Source organism: Acartia tonsa, chromosome 4 (genome assembly GCF_053477335.1).
Source record: "Acartia tonsa isolate MP-2025a chromosome 4, ASM5347733v1, whole genome shotgun sequence".
Lineage (NCBI taxonomy): Eukaryota > Metazoa > Arthropoda > Copepoda > Calanoida > Acartiidae > Acartia > Acartia tonsa.
The window spans coordinates 10,419,564-10,431,582 of NC_137263.1; the positions used below are offsets into that span (position 1 = coordinate 10,419,564).

General features: G+C 32.6%; 1 protein-coding gene across 1 annotated transcript; it reads right to left on the reverse strand.

The window, feature by feature from the left end:
• Positions 1–846: 846 nt before the first annotated feature.
• Positions 847–11,631, reverse strand: LOC145316012 (uncharacterized). Its single transcript, XM_080156273.1, has 15 exons — positions 11,531–11,631; positions 8,513–8,733; positions 8,027–8,095; positions 7,546–7,638; positions 6,935–7,034; positions 6,555–6,615; positions 6,065–6,117; positions 5,894–5,993; positions 5,528–5,622; positions 5,065–5,169; positions 4,710–4,774; positions 4,236–4,302; positions 3,910–3,959; positions 3,312–3,393; positions 847–2,617 (listed from the first exon to the last, which is right to left on the reverse strand). The coding sequence occupies exons 1-15, from the start codon at positions 11,570–11,572 to the stop codon at positions 2,528–2,530; spliced, it is 1,293 nt and encodes a 430-aa protein (XP_080012399.1). The 5' UTR covers positions 11,573–11,631; the 3' UTR covers positions 847–2,527.
• Positions 11,632–12,019: the final 388 nt, after the last annotated feature.

The window sequence follows — 12,019 nt, forward strand, 5'->3', positions numbered from 1 at the left end:
TTAGAGTTTACCTAACCATAATTTAGATCTATTAATTTAATTACTGGTAGGTTCAGTTCATTAGGGTGGATCATAGTAAGACAATATTCAGGTCAGAGTTAGGTAACAGTGAGTAAGCTTTAGTTAGAAATTCTGCTCTGACATGTTGTATTGTCCACCTGCTATCAGAGAGTCTTTCTTTGGCCCTTTTTGCTTTTTATTTGTATCTGTACAGTTTGAGAATTGTTTCTTCCCTTCCTTTTTTTATATAGAATAGAATTTTGTTATTTCCATTGGCAGCTATTATAAATTATTAAACATTGTCATTTTTATGTAACCAAAGAAGTGCTATAATTATCATTTTAGTTTTGTTACATTAATCTGTTTGCTTGTTATATATATACAAAATTAGGTAACACATTTTTTTAGAATTCTTTTTTATTTTTGTGAAATAACCTACGGTGTCTCCCTCTTTACACTCAAAACAAAAGATTTTCAGTGCGAATTTAATTAAAATATAGATGAAAGTTTAAAAAACTTTTTTCACAATTTTGATTTTAAGAAAAGAAAGAATTCAATTTAGAATTATTGTATTTAATTATAAAATAGTTGTTTATTATAAACAGCTTTCCGTGGATATAAAAATGTGCAATTATAAGATTAAAACCAGTTTTTAGGCCCGAGATGCCGAAGGCACGAGCTAAAAAAAACTGGCTGTATTCTTAGTATGGTTGTACATTTTTATATTCGTAAAAAACTGGATATAATACGTTGCTATACATAATTTTTCAATATGGCTGAGAACCGGTTTTAATCCAACGGATATTAATCGGTTTAAATGCGATACTGGAATAAAAATTCAAGATGTTGGCCATAAATAACTTTATTAATGTAATAAATTATCAGGTAGGTATGTTTTTGCGTTTAAATCACAAATTATATAAAATAAAAATTAATAAAATCTCTAATTTTTTTAATAAATATTTATTAAAAGTTGACTGTTCTTTAACTACTATCCTTATAATAAAGTAACAGGATGTGTGTTTGTCTGTCTGTGCGTCTGTCTGTTTGTTTGTACCGAATGATCTGAGTAATCGCTGAACCGATCGGGTTCTTAACAGGGTAGCTTCTCATAGGTCCCGAAAAGGTTTTTTAACTATTTTGAGGAATTTTTTTTACGAAGAGAGAATTCAATGCACCATAGCTAGGTATCGTAGAGACTTGAAAGTAACATAGATAGGTATCGTAGAGACTTGAACCAAAAAAAAAAACATTTAAAGTGCCACTAGAGGCCTCTAGGGGTATAGCCGCTAGTTTTACATATTGCATTGTCAGATTAAGATGGACACATAATGACCCGTGTTTGTAAATATCTTTATAACGGTTGGATAAATTGCAAATGTATAAAATATCAAATTCTATAAGAAAACTAAACGGTACATACTTTTTAAATTATATAAAAAAAATTAAATACCGTGTTAAATTGTCTATGGTAAAACAAAAATAGTTTATTTTAATATTCGTGGAAAATTGTCTAAAATACGATGTGATAGATGAGTATTATTGTTATACCATAGATAATTTAACATGATATTAAAACAAGGATGACAACATCCATAAGTAGCGAAGCACAAAAATTATGTATAAGAATTTAAAGATCAGTTGTCAAAAACATTTATAATGGGGAAAAATCACGAAACCTTTTCAACATTTATTTTTAATTTTTTAATACTTGTATATCAGTACTATGACTAACAGACTGACGGTCAAAGTAAATTACATACTGGATGCTCAAAACAACGGGAAATTTAATTTTGATATTTTTAACTAAAAAAGTTTTGAAATTGGACCATAAACACCAAAGATATGAGGAAAAATATAAAAATAGCCAAAAACCTGCAAAAAGGCAGTCTGACCCCATTGATGTTTTCTTGAAGAGAGGAAATTTAATTTTGATATATATCTATAACTGAAAATTTTTTGGAAATCGGACCATAAACACCAAAGATATGGATAAAAATGTGAAAAATACAAAAATAGCTGAAAACCTGCTTAAAAGCAGTCTGACCGTCATAGTTGTTTTCTTGAAATGACAGAAAATTTTATTTTTATATCTAAAACTGAAAACATTTTGGAAATTGGACCATAAACACCAAAGATATGGAGAAAAATGTGAAAAATACAAAAATAGCCTAAAACCTGCTAAAAAGCGGTCCGACCGCCATTGATGTTTTATTGTTAATTGGGCTCCTTAATAATTGGAATGTTGTCAAAAATTTCAGCCTTTTATCTTTTATAGGAGCCGAGAAAATCACGTTTCCCCCAAACTAAGACATACCGTACGGACAGACGGACATTTCAAATTATAGAGTAGTTTCGCTACTAAAAAAAATTTATGCTATACATGATTTTCCAGTATGGCCTAGAACCGTTTTTAACACAGCGAATATTGATCGGTTTCGAATCCATACTGGAAATGAATTGTTAAGCATATCAAAGAAATAGTTATCACACCTTGAGCTAAATTTTCTGAATATTTTAGTAAAATTTAAAGTTCAGTTTTTTCTGGAGTAGAAAGTCTCTCTTCTGCTAATGGAATATCTTTTCTTACAAATAGATCATCAATTGTTCCAAGTTTCTAAAAATATTCAAATATTAAATCAAAACAAAAGGAAATTTTGCAAAAAAAAAAAAAACACACAGCTTAAATCAGTTAAAGGTGACCAATTCAGGGATCAAATTTGTTTATTTGTGGTTTTCTACAAATATTTTTCAAAAGAATTATTTAGTAAACAATTAGTTAACTTGGACATTTTTGCATTGGCATGACATTAGAGTAAAACACTAGGGGGGGGGGGGGGGTTTATTAACTGTATCTCCCCACCCATAGCAGTGACCTTATGCCGATTCTCAATTGGGTCATTGATTATATATTAACACAGCCAAGTAGCAGAAAACAATTTGGTAGCAGACGAAAAAGGGAGAGAGTGAGTTATCTGTATATACTAGAAATCTGTTGGCATGACAATGTATTTAAATAATGTTAAATGTCCCAATCCTGTTCTAATCACAGACCTTTTATGTTGTTAGGGCAAACAGACAAAGGTTATGTTACTAAAGAACAAGAATTACTCAGGGAGGTTACACTAGTCCTATACGTTTTTTTATTCGTTGGCTTTATAACTTTGAGGACTTAGTTTTGATTGGTGGGTTAATTAAGTCGAGTGTCTAAACGCTTCAACTACTTATTGTAATCATTTGGTGTATAATCATTGGGGATGTACATAAATTTATCGGCCATTTGCTTATCCCTTGAAATCCCTGCTAATTACCTCTCTAAGTTCATTTGTTCCTTGATGTGCATTCTGAATATGTCTGTATCCCACACTATCCATGTATGCTATAAATTCTTTTCTAAAAAAATAATCGATTCTAAAAGTCTTATTTTCATTCTTTGTTAATACTTACAAATGCTGTTCTATATAAAGCAAACAAAATTTTTTTATATTTTTAACTGGCGAAGGGTTGATGCATTGCAAAATTCGAGGAATTTTTGTTCTGTCAGATGAAAATCCCTGTCCCTGTGACATTAGTTTTATTAGTGGTAAGATAAAAAAGGGATGAGAATAAAGGGGAAAAGCTAATTTTCTGCACTTAAAATTCTAATTGGCATTAGCTATTATTCGACATATTAGCCCTTCAAAATGTTGCACAGGGACAAGGGAAAAGGATTCGGACAAACAATTCTAAGTGAAAATTTCCCCACAACCCACTTTCATCTTTTCCCCCCCTTCTTTTTTCACCAATTTCAAATAGAAATAATTTTCTCAATCGCAGCAACTGGTCTTGCATATATAAAGGCCTTAAAAACCTGGAAAAATCAACAGAACAAAAACTCTTCAATCAACTAGGAATTGATGGAACTATTACCTGTCCCCTGGAAAAACTGATCCGAGCATATGTGTCTCAACTGTCATGGACTAAAAAAATAAAATAATTTGGTTTCTAGTGATGAAAAAATAAATCATATTGCCTAGAATATAACGGCGGATTTGGTGTCAAGGGAAGTTCTACACTAAAATGTACTAATATTAAAATTATTCTATTAACAATAAACAGAGTAGGAAGAATGCCATGGCTTATAAATAGTGCACATAAAATAATAAATCTATATTACTTGAAGACTAGCAAAATTTGGATTTTAAGAATTTTATTTGCAAGTATTTTCATTTTTTTAAACTTGAAATAATACCTACCTGGATATCAACTTTATCCCATGGAACAGTTTTCAACACCGCAAATTCAGCACCTTCAATATCTAAGCTGAATTTTAAAAATAAAAGATGTGATTATAACTATTCTAAAACATTGAGCTCAATAAAAAAGAAGTATTTGGAATTGTATTTTTTCCGTAAATATATTTAAGGATTTATGAAACGACTAGACCAGATGGGACAAGGGGGGAAGCCACTTTTAACACTAAAACGAGTTTATGAATAAGTTCAATGTAGTGACTTCAACTGAACTAGAAAGGGAAAGTTGCGTCGACATTTTTATGGCTTATGTTGGTTTAAATAAATATGGCCAACCATGGCTGACATATTATCGACTAATAATATAATTACATTAAAGTGGTCCCGGCTGATATGATAATAATTTGACCTAAAGATTATGATGTAGTCGAATTTGACTAGTTCAGAGATCTATTTGCTTCGCTTATTTAAACTTACCTTATCCAATGAACAGTTGGATTTCCAATGGCAAGTAAAACAGAATAGAACGGCATACATTGAAACTGAAAAAAAAAACTGGATAAAATTTTGATTTTAAATAGGGACGCTACTCTTTATTTACGTTGTCCGTCAAGCGTAACGGCATGGGGAAAATTGTTTAGCTGCTATATAAGGTAAATGGCTCAATATGTTTTAGAGATTTCCTATACGAAACAACTTCAAGTTTAAAATTAACTTTCCTGTCGGTTAACTACTCGGTGTTTTTACCTACTCTAGTATGACGCAGAGTGATCCAGTTGCAAACCCGACAGCAAGCCGGACTGTTACCATTGCACAAATGCCGCGGTCATACCTGTTCAGATGTATTTCTAGGCTCCAGAACAATCCCTCCCATACTCAACCGTATTTCTGAATGCGAGGCATCGCGTAAAACTGCCTCAGGGTCGAATTCAACAATCTGAAAATTAGATTTTTATTAAACTAATTTTGCACACTCGTTAATAACAGTTTAATAGTATTTAGGCAAAATTTTTACATTGGAAGCTAGGTTTGCTAAAATTTAAAGCGATTATGGGTTCCTTGTTATCTTAAAATCTGAAGTGTGCATAAGGAAAGTGTATCCAAATGACTGGTAGAATTAAAGGGGGTGGTTTTGGGCTACACTCCCCAAAACAGCCAAGTTAAAAAGTTACAACCTCTTAAATTGAAAGAGAATGTGAAAAATACTTAATTTAGAAGGAGGGGGGGGGGGGGGGCAATCACATAACTAACAACAAAATGACACCCCTCTTGTTGTTTGTACTACAAAAATGAACCTGAGGTTTAGTTTCAGTGGAAAAGCAAGTTTGAATGCTGTAGGCTTTTCTGTGCTTTCTTAGACCTTCAGCAAACTCTAATGGCATTGGTTCAACTAAAATAAAAATAATATTTTATAAGATACAATTCTTCTACAGAAATCCAATGTGCTAAGCATAAATATCATTAAATGTTGAATTTATGTAAAAAAAAAAAAGGATATAAATATTAATTACCTAGTAGCCCTGTCCAATTATATTTAATTTCAAAATATAAAGTGTCACTATATGTCTGACTATAAATAATATTTACCTAGTAGCCCTGTCCAATTATATTTAATTTCAAAATATAAAGTGTCACTATATATGTCTCACTATATTATTTACCTAGTAGCCCTGTCCAATTATATTTAATTTCAAAATATAAAGTGTCGCTATATGTCTCACTGTCTACACTCCCAGCCTCTATAAAGAATCCATTTCGCAACTAAAACAAAAAATAATCAATATATTGATTTGTAGATTATCTTTGCTATTGAAAATGATCTATAAATTAACCTGTCCACCGAAAACAATCCTGTCAACGTCACCAGGATGATCTGTCTCTCCATCTAGACAAGGACGAATACAATCAAACAAGACAAACTTGCAAAATTAAAATTCTTTGATTTCTTAACTTTTTTTTGTTAACATGGAGCTAGTTTTGATAGAGAATCCATATAATCAGAGATTGAAATAAAGAATAGATTTTAACATAAGATATTGAGAGGTAAATTTAAAAAAAAATGAGCATTTCATTCAAATATACAACATGATTTAGGAGATTTTTCTTTCATTGACCTATACCTGATATTTATAAAGAAATTGAGGTATAAAATAATATTTTTATTCCAATATTGTGTTTAAAATTTTGCTGATGATATTTATGATTGTGTGGGGAAGGAAAGGGTTGTAAATTGATACACTCCCTCGCCTATAATTAAGAAATATAGAAATACAATTTAGAATATTTTTTCCCAAATAAATTATTTAGATTAATTTTACTTACGCATATTATAATCCAAATCCTTGAAATTGTATTCTTCTGTGGATGGTGGATAAATCATTTTCTTAAAAAAGGAAACACTCAAAAATCCAACTTATAACTTAATTTTTATATACATTTTGAGGTCAAATTTAGTACAGGTTAGATAAAGGCTTTTTTGTGCGGATGTAAATCTGCTACGTGTGCTGGAATGATTTGTAGCTAATGAAGTCAAAGCAATTTGTTCATGGACGGACATACATTGTCTTGGGAGTGGCTGTAGAGTATCTGCACTACTAATAATTAAATTTAGTATAAAACAAATTGTTAAGATAATAATATATTATGAACTGTTAGTAGCGCATCTACTATAAAACTAGCCTCTGGGCGTCTGTCTGGCTTACCTCAATTTCATTCAGCAGGTATGGATCGTCCATTTCTGTGAAACAATTATAATACGGAACAACGGTCTTGTTACCAACCAAAGTTAGATCATCTACATTACTAAGAAAATATAATTTTATAAGTAGCGCAGTTACTTCAAACTTCTTACTTGTTTGAATGTCTGTTTGTATATTTACTTTAATATTGATATTTAATTTATCTTATTATGATTTAATTTGGAAACAAAATGGATTTAGGATATACGTGAATATATTGAAAGGAAAAAAATTGTTGTCAATTTATCTTGCTTATTTGGACATCATTTATTGGTTAGTGCGTTCATCCAGTAGGAGGGGATGGGGTAGAGAAGGGGAGGGGTCTTCAATTAGCCAGTTGCAAGCATCCCTTTATAAGAGTAAATGAAAATCTGGTGCACAACATCCAAGTAGTAATATATCGATTGGGAACATTGTGCGTGCACAGAAAATTGTCTTATGAAAAGTATTTTTATGATTTTCAAATAGTAGTCGAATTTTCTTTATTTATTTGTCGTTCTACCACTTTGACGTAGCAAACCTAGGGAAGGTAAAAAGTATTTGATGAATTAAGGTGATGGAAAACTAATTGTTACCTGAGTGAGGAGAAAATAACCTCTACGGGTAATTGTTTTACTTCCACAAGTTTCACTTCTTCCCTCTCACCAGAGGCTGTCAGGGCATCATACCTGTGTAGTAGGAAAAGTATGAAGTAAAGATGTACTTTGAAAAAATATGGTAAATTTGCGCCAACAGACAAGAAAGGAAAAGTTTGTTTTTCTGTCTAATTTTGTTCTCATTTCAGTTAAGCTTTTAATAGTCCCATGAAAGGGTTTTAAGTATTTTGGGACGAGTACCTCAACCCTTTCAAGAAAAATAGTCCTTAGAAAAAAAACCTTCTGTATCTTTTTATTTCTAAATAAAATTGAAAGTCTGTCAATCAATAGCCCCCCTCCCCCTTCCTTCTCAACATTTCAATTCCCCTAGAGGCCTCTAGGGGCATAGCCTCTAGTTTGATATATATTTAGATATACATTAATTCTTTTATGGATGATGTGATTGTTGTTATATTTTTACCTGTAAATTATTTCCTCTTCTTTCAAGTGTTCGCACTCGAACCCAAGATCTTGTCGAAGTCGAATTGTCCTAAATTATAATTTTATTAGATGTCGAGCTTTTGGCATTTTCCATCAATGTGCTGTCGAGCACTGAGACTCCAACCTTCTTATTTTTTTATAAAGGGGTAGGAAAGTTTATCCATGTCTTACCACAGTTAACCACTGTCTAACCCAGCTCTGCGGGGCTTATACCTGCAGTGTCCTAACCTTTCATTACTACCAAGAACCCAATATAGCAGCTAATCTAACCCCTGACCTAAATTATAAACAAACAGGGGAAAAAAAACTCACCGCCCCTTATTTTCTATTCATTTTTAAAAATAGATGTGGGGGTGGGGGGGAGGAGTAATGGTTAGTAAACTTATATGAAAATAATGTTTAAATTTCAATGCGCTTGGGTTCAGGCATGAAATAAATAGTGTTCTTTAAAATGAATACGTCTTACCTTGAAATGACTTCAAGTTTAGATAAGTCGATTTTAGAAGTATCTTCAATAATAGGATTTGAATCTTCTTCAGTAATAGGATTTGAATCTTCTTCTATAATACTATTTGAATCTTCTTCTATAATAGTATTTGAATCTTCTTCTATAATACTTTTTAAATCTTCTTCAATAATATGTTTTAAATCTTCTTCGATATTATTTTCAATTTGTTCACTTAACACCTAAAATAAAGAAGTATAACATTTGCAAATTAACAAGGATGATAACATCCATAAAAGCGAAGCTCTGAAACGATAGGACAAACGGACATTAACACTTATATAGTGTCATAACTGAATGATCAGAATATCAATGAATAAGAGTCAAAGCAAAATTGTGAGTTAATTGTTAAAAAAACTTCTTGATGCAGGATAATTTTTAAGGACTGGACATACTTACATTTTTAGGACTTGATAGAGTTGCTTTGCTTATAATATTGTACTTTGTTGTCCCAGGAATCAGAATACCAAAAATCAGATCAATCGGATAATTAGATCGCATAAAAATTTGTTGTTGAAAAGGAAAAAATCAACATTTTTAAAATGGATGTACGGACATTTTGGTAATGATTATAGAGTTGCTACGCTTTCTAAATCGTACCTAACTACTACAGGAATCACCATGCAAAGTTTAAAATCGATAGGACAATTCTAACATGCCTAAATTAACGAAAAAAAGCTATCCATTTCAGACATACGGACGGACCGACCCTAATTATAGAAAAGCTTCTCTTTTAAAAATAACCTATATATGAAACTTACGATATTTTTTTGTAATAACATTTTAAATTCTGTATTTCAGTCCTTCAGCCGCTGAAATGCAGTTGAAATCTCTGATTCATAAATTCTAGGGCGTGCACACGATTTCGACTGCGGAAAGGGAGGAAAATTGGCAAATAAAAATATTTACTCAATCCCTGCAAATTATTACCCTTCCTTGCAAATTAAGTCTCAGAGAGGGTGTACTATTCTCCCTCCTACCCCCCCCCCCCCCCCCCCCTAGATATACCACACTTTTCTGGGATCTTGCTGAGTCAAGTATCAACTGTTGGGAATATCAAAGGATGACTCCATGTAAAATTTGAACATGAAATTTATCCAATGCAATTGCCTACAAAAATGTACTTTATCATCAACTTGATTGGACAACTCTTTCCCCTCCTAAATGTCCATTAAAACCTCGGAAACGGCAAAAATCGCCAAAAATCAAGCCTTCGGCGGCGAATAACGGCTAAACGGTCAGCCGGAGGCGAATTAAACATAAATAAAGAAATGTCCGCCTCAAAAAGTTGTTCAATATCAAAGAGATGCTTGAAGTCTCTAAAACGACTCCTTCCCCTCCTTTAAGGGGAAAAACTGAAAAAACGTGATTTTCAAAAGTATGCCCACTTCGTGGGTGTGGGGGGAACTGAACCCGTCACCCCAGGGTCACCAAATATAAAGTCTAGGCGGCCAACAATGCTAAATTTTCACCAAGTGAAAGTCTTGTGTCAATATCTCTTATGAGAAAAAAGTTATTAATTAATTAAAATTTCAAATTGTGATTTTTTGATGGATTTCTTTGATGAAATGACAGGCTGGTCAATTTTTAGGCCATTTTTTGCGGTTTTTGGGCTGTCACGTCCAAACGGTTTGATATAATTTCACGGGACCTTTTGCCCAACCTAAGTCTGGTTATTTGTGAGGTCTAGGAAAAAAAATCAGACTTATGCAAAAGATTATAATTATAATCTTTACACAGAAAAATGGCACGAGGTGAGGGTTTGAGGGGGCAAAATGAGCCAACCAGCGATTTTTGACGGCGCACAGCGATGGTGTGCTTCATCCAATCCGGGATTTTTTTTTCTTAGACCTCACAAATAACCAGACTTAGGTCGGGCAAAAAGTCCCGTGAGATTATCTCAAACCGTTTGGGCGTGACGGCCCAAAAACCACAAAAAATGGCCTAAAAATTGACCAGCCTATCATTTCATCAAAGAAATCCATCAAAAAATCACAATTTGAAATTTTAATTAATTAATAACTTTTTTCTCATAAGAGATAATGACACAAGACTTTCACTTGGTGAAAATTCAGCATTGTGGGCCGCCTAGACTTTATATTTGGTGACCCTGGGGTGACGGGTTCAGTGCCCCCCACACCCACGAAGTGGGCATACTTTTGAAAATCACGTTTTTTCAGTTTATCCCCTTAAAGGAGGGGAAGGAGTCGTTTTAGAGACTTCAAGCATCTCTTTGATGTTGAACAACTTTTTGAGGCGGACATTTCTTTATTTATGTTTCATTCGCCTCTGGCTGACCGTTTAGCCGTTATTCGCCGCCGAAGGCGTGATTTTTGGCGATTTTTGCCGTTTCCGAGGTTTTAATGGACATTTAGGAGGGGAAAGAGTTGTCCAATCAAGTTGATGATAAAGTACATTTTTGTAGGCAATTGCATTGGATAAATTTCATGTGAAGTAAAATTTTTTGTACCTCCAACCGGTTTTGCTCCAGCTGAATCGATTTACAGATACCCCTTAAAAACCGGAAAAAACCGGTTTTTCATAAAATTCACGGCCGGTTTTGGCCGGATCCGGCTCAAATTTTGCATGGAGTCATCCTTTGATATTCCCAACAGTTGATACTTGACTCAGCAAGATCCCAGAAAAGTGTGGTATATCTACCCCCCCCCCCCCCCCCACCGGACAAAACATAAATTTCCTGCACCCGACCTTTTTATAGTGCCTATAAAAAATGACGTCATAATGGCCTACCATTGGTAATTTAGTCTGTGAATTGGCATATCATTAGTCATTTGTGTTGTATGACGTCATCTTTTTATAGGCACGATAAAGAGCTTCCCTGCATCCAAAAGCTAGCCCATGGTTAAATCATTTAAAATATTCTTCTGAACATCAATTAAAAAAAATAAATAATCACTATGTCCATGCTGTAAGAAACTAACTTTCAATTTTATTAAAAAATAATAAAAAAAACCTCACTTTGAATGAAAAACACAGAACTAAAAAGAATTGTAAATTCATGTTGTTTATCCTTAGTTATATGTGATCATACTATGTGAAAGTTCACTACGAGAAATTAGTTACCATGTCAATTTCATACAAAAACAGTAGATTTTTATATTTTAACTTAGCAATAATCATCCACAACACTAAAGTTTGTATGTCAGTTTGTCTTTCATATATTTTCTACTCAATGATCATCCATAGAGATAGAGAGATCACCTTACTTGGCTTTGAAAAAATATTCCTTCCATTTAAAACAGAATAAGTGTTGAGGGGCATCCTATCCTCTCCCATCTTTTACCTTAAATTTTAGATTTTATAATTTATAAAAAGCAAAAAAAATCCATTATAAAATATCAATACAAAATACTCTTGTGAAAAATTCACTTATTTTTTCATTAAAAATATGAATCTAAAAATTCTTTGCTGTTTTGTTTGACACCACTGATATTTTTTACCACCTGA

Bases quoted from the DNA above. Each gene is read 5' to 3' on its own strand.
- LOC145316012 (XM_080156273.1), bottom strand. From the start codon at position 11,572: ATGAATTTACAATTCTTTTTAGTTCTGTGTTTTTCATTCAAA. The intron at 8,734-11,530 runs GTGAGGTTTTTT...TCTTTATTTTAG, and splicing joins TTCTGTGTTTTTCATTCAAA to GTGTTAAGTGAACAAATTGA. The intron at 8,096-8,512 runs GTAAGACGTATT...ATTATAATTTAG, and splicing joins AAACTTGAAGTCATTTCAAG to GACAATTCGACTTCGACAAG.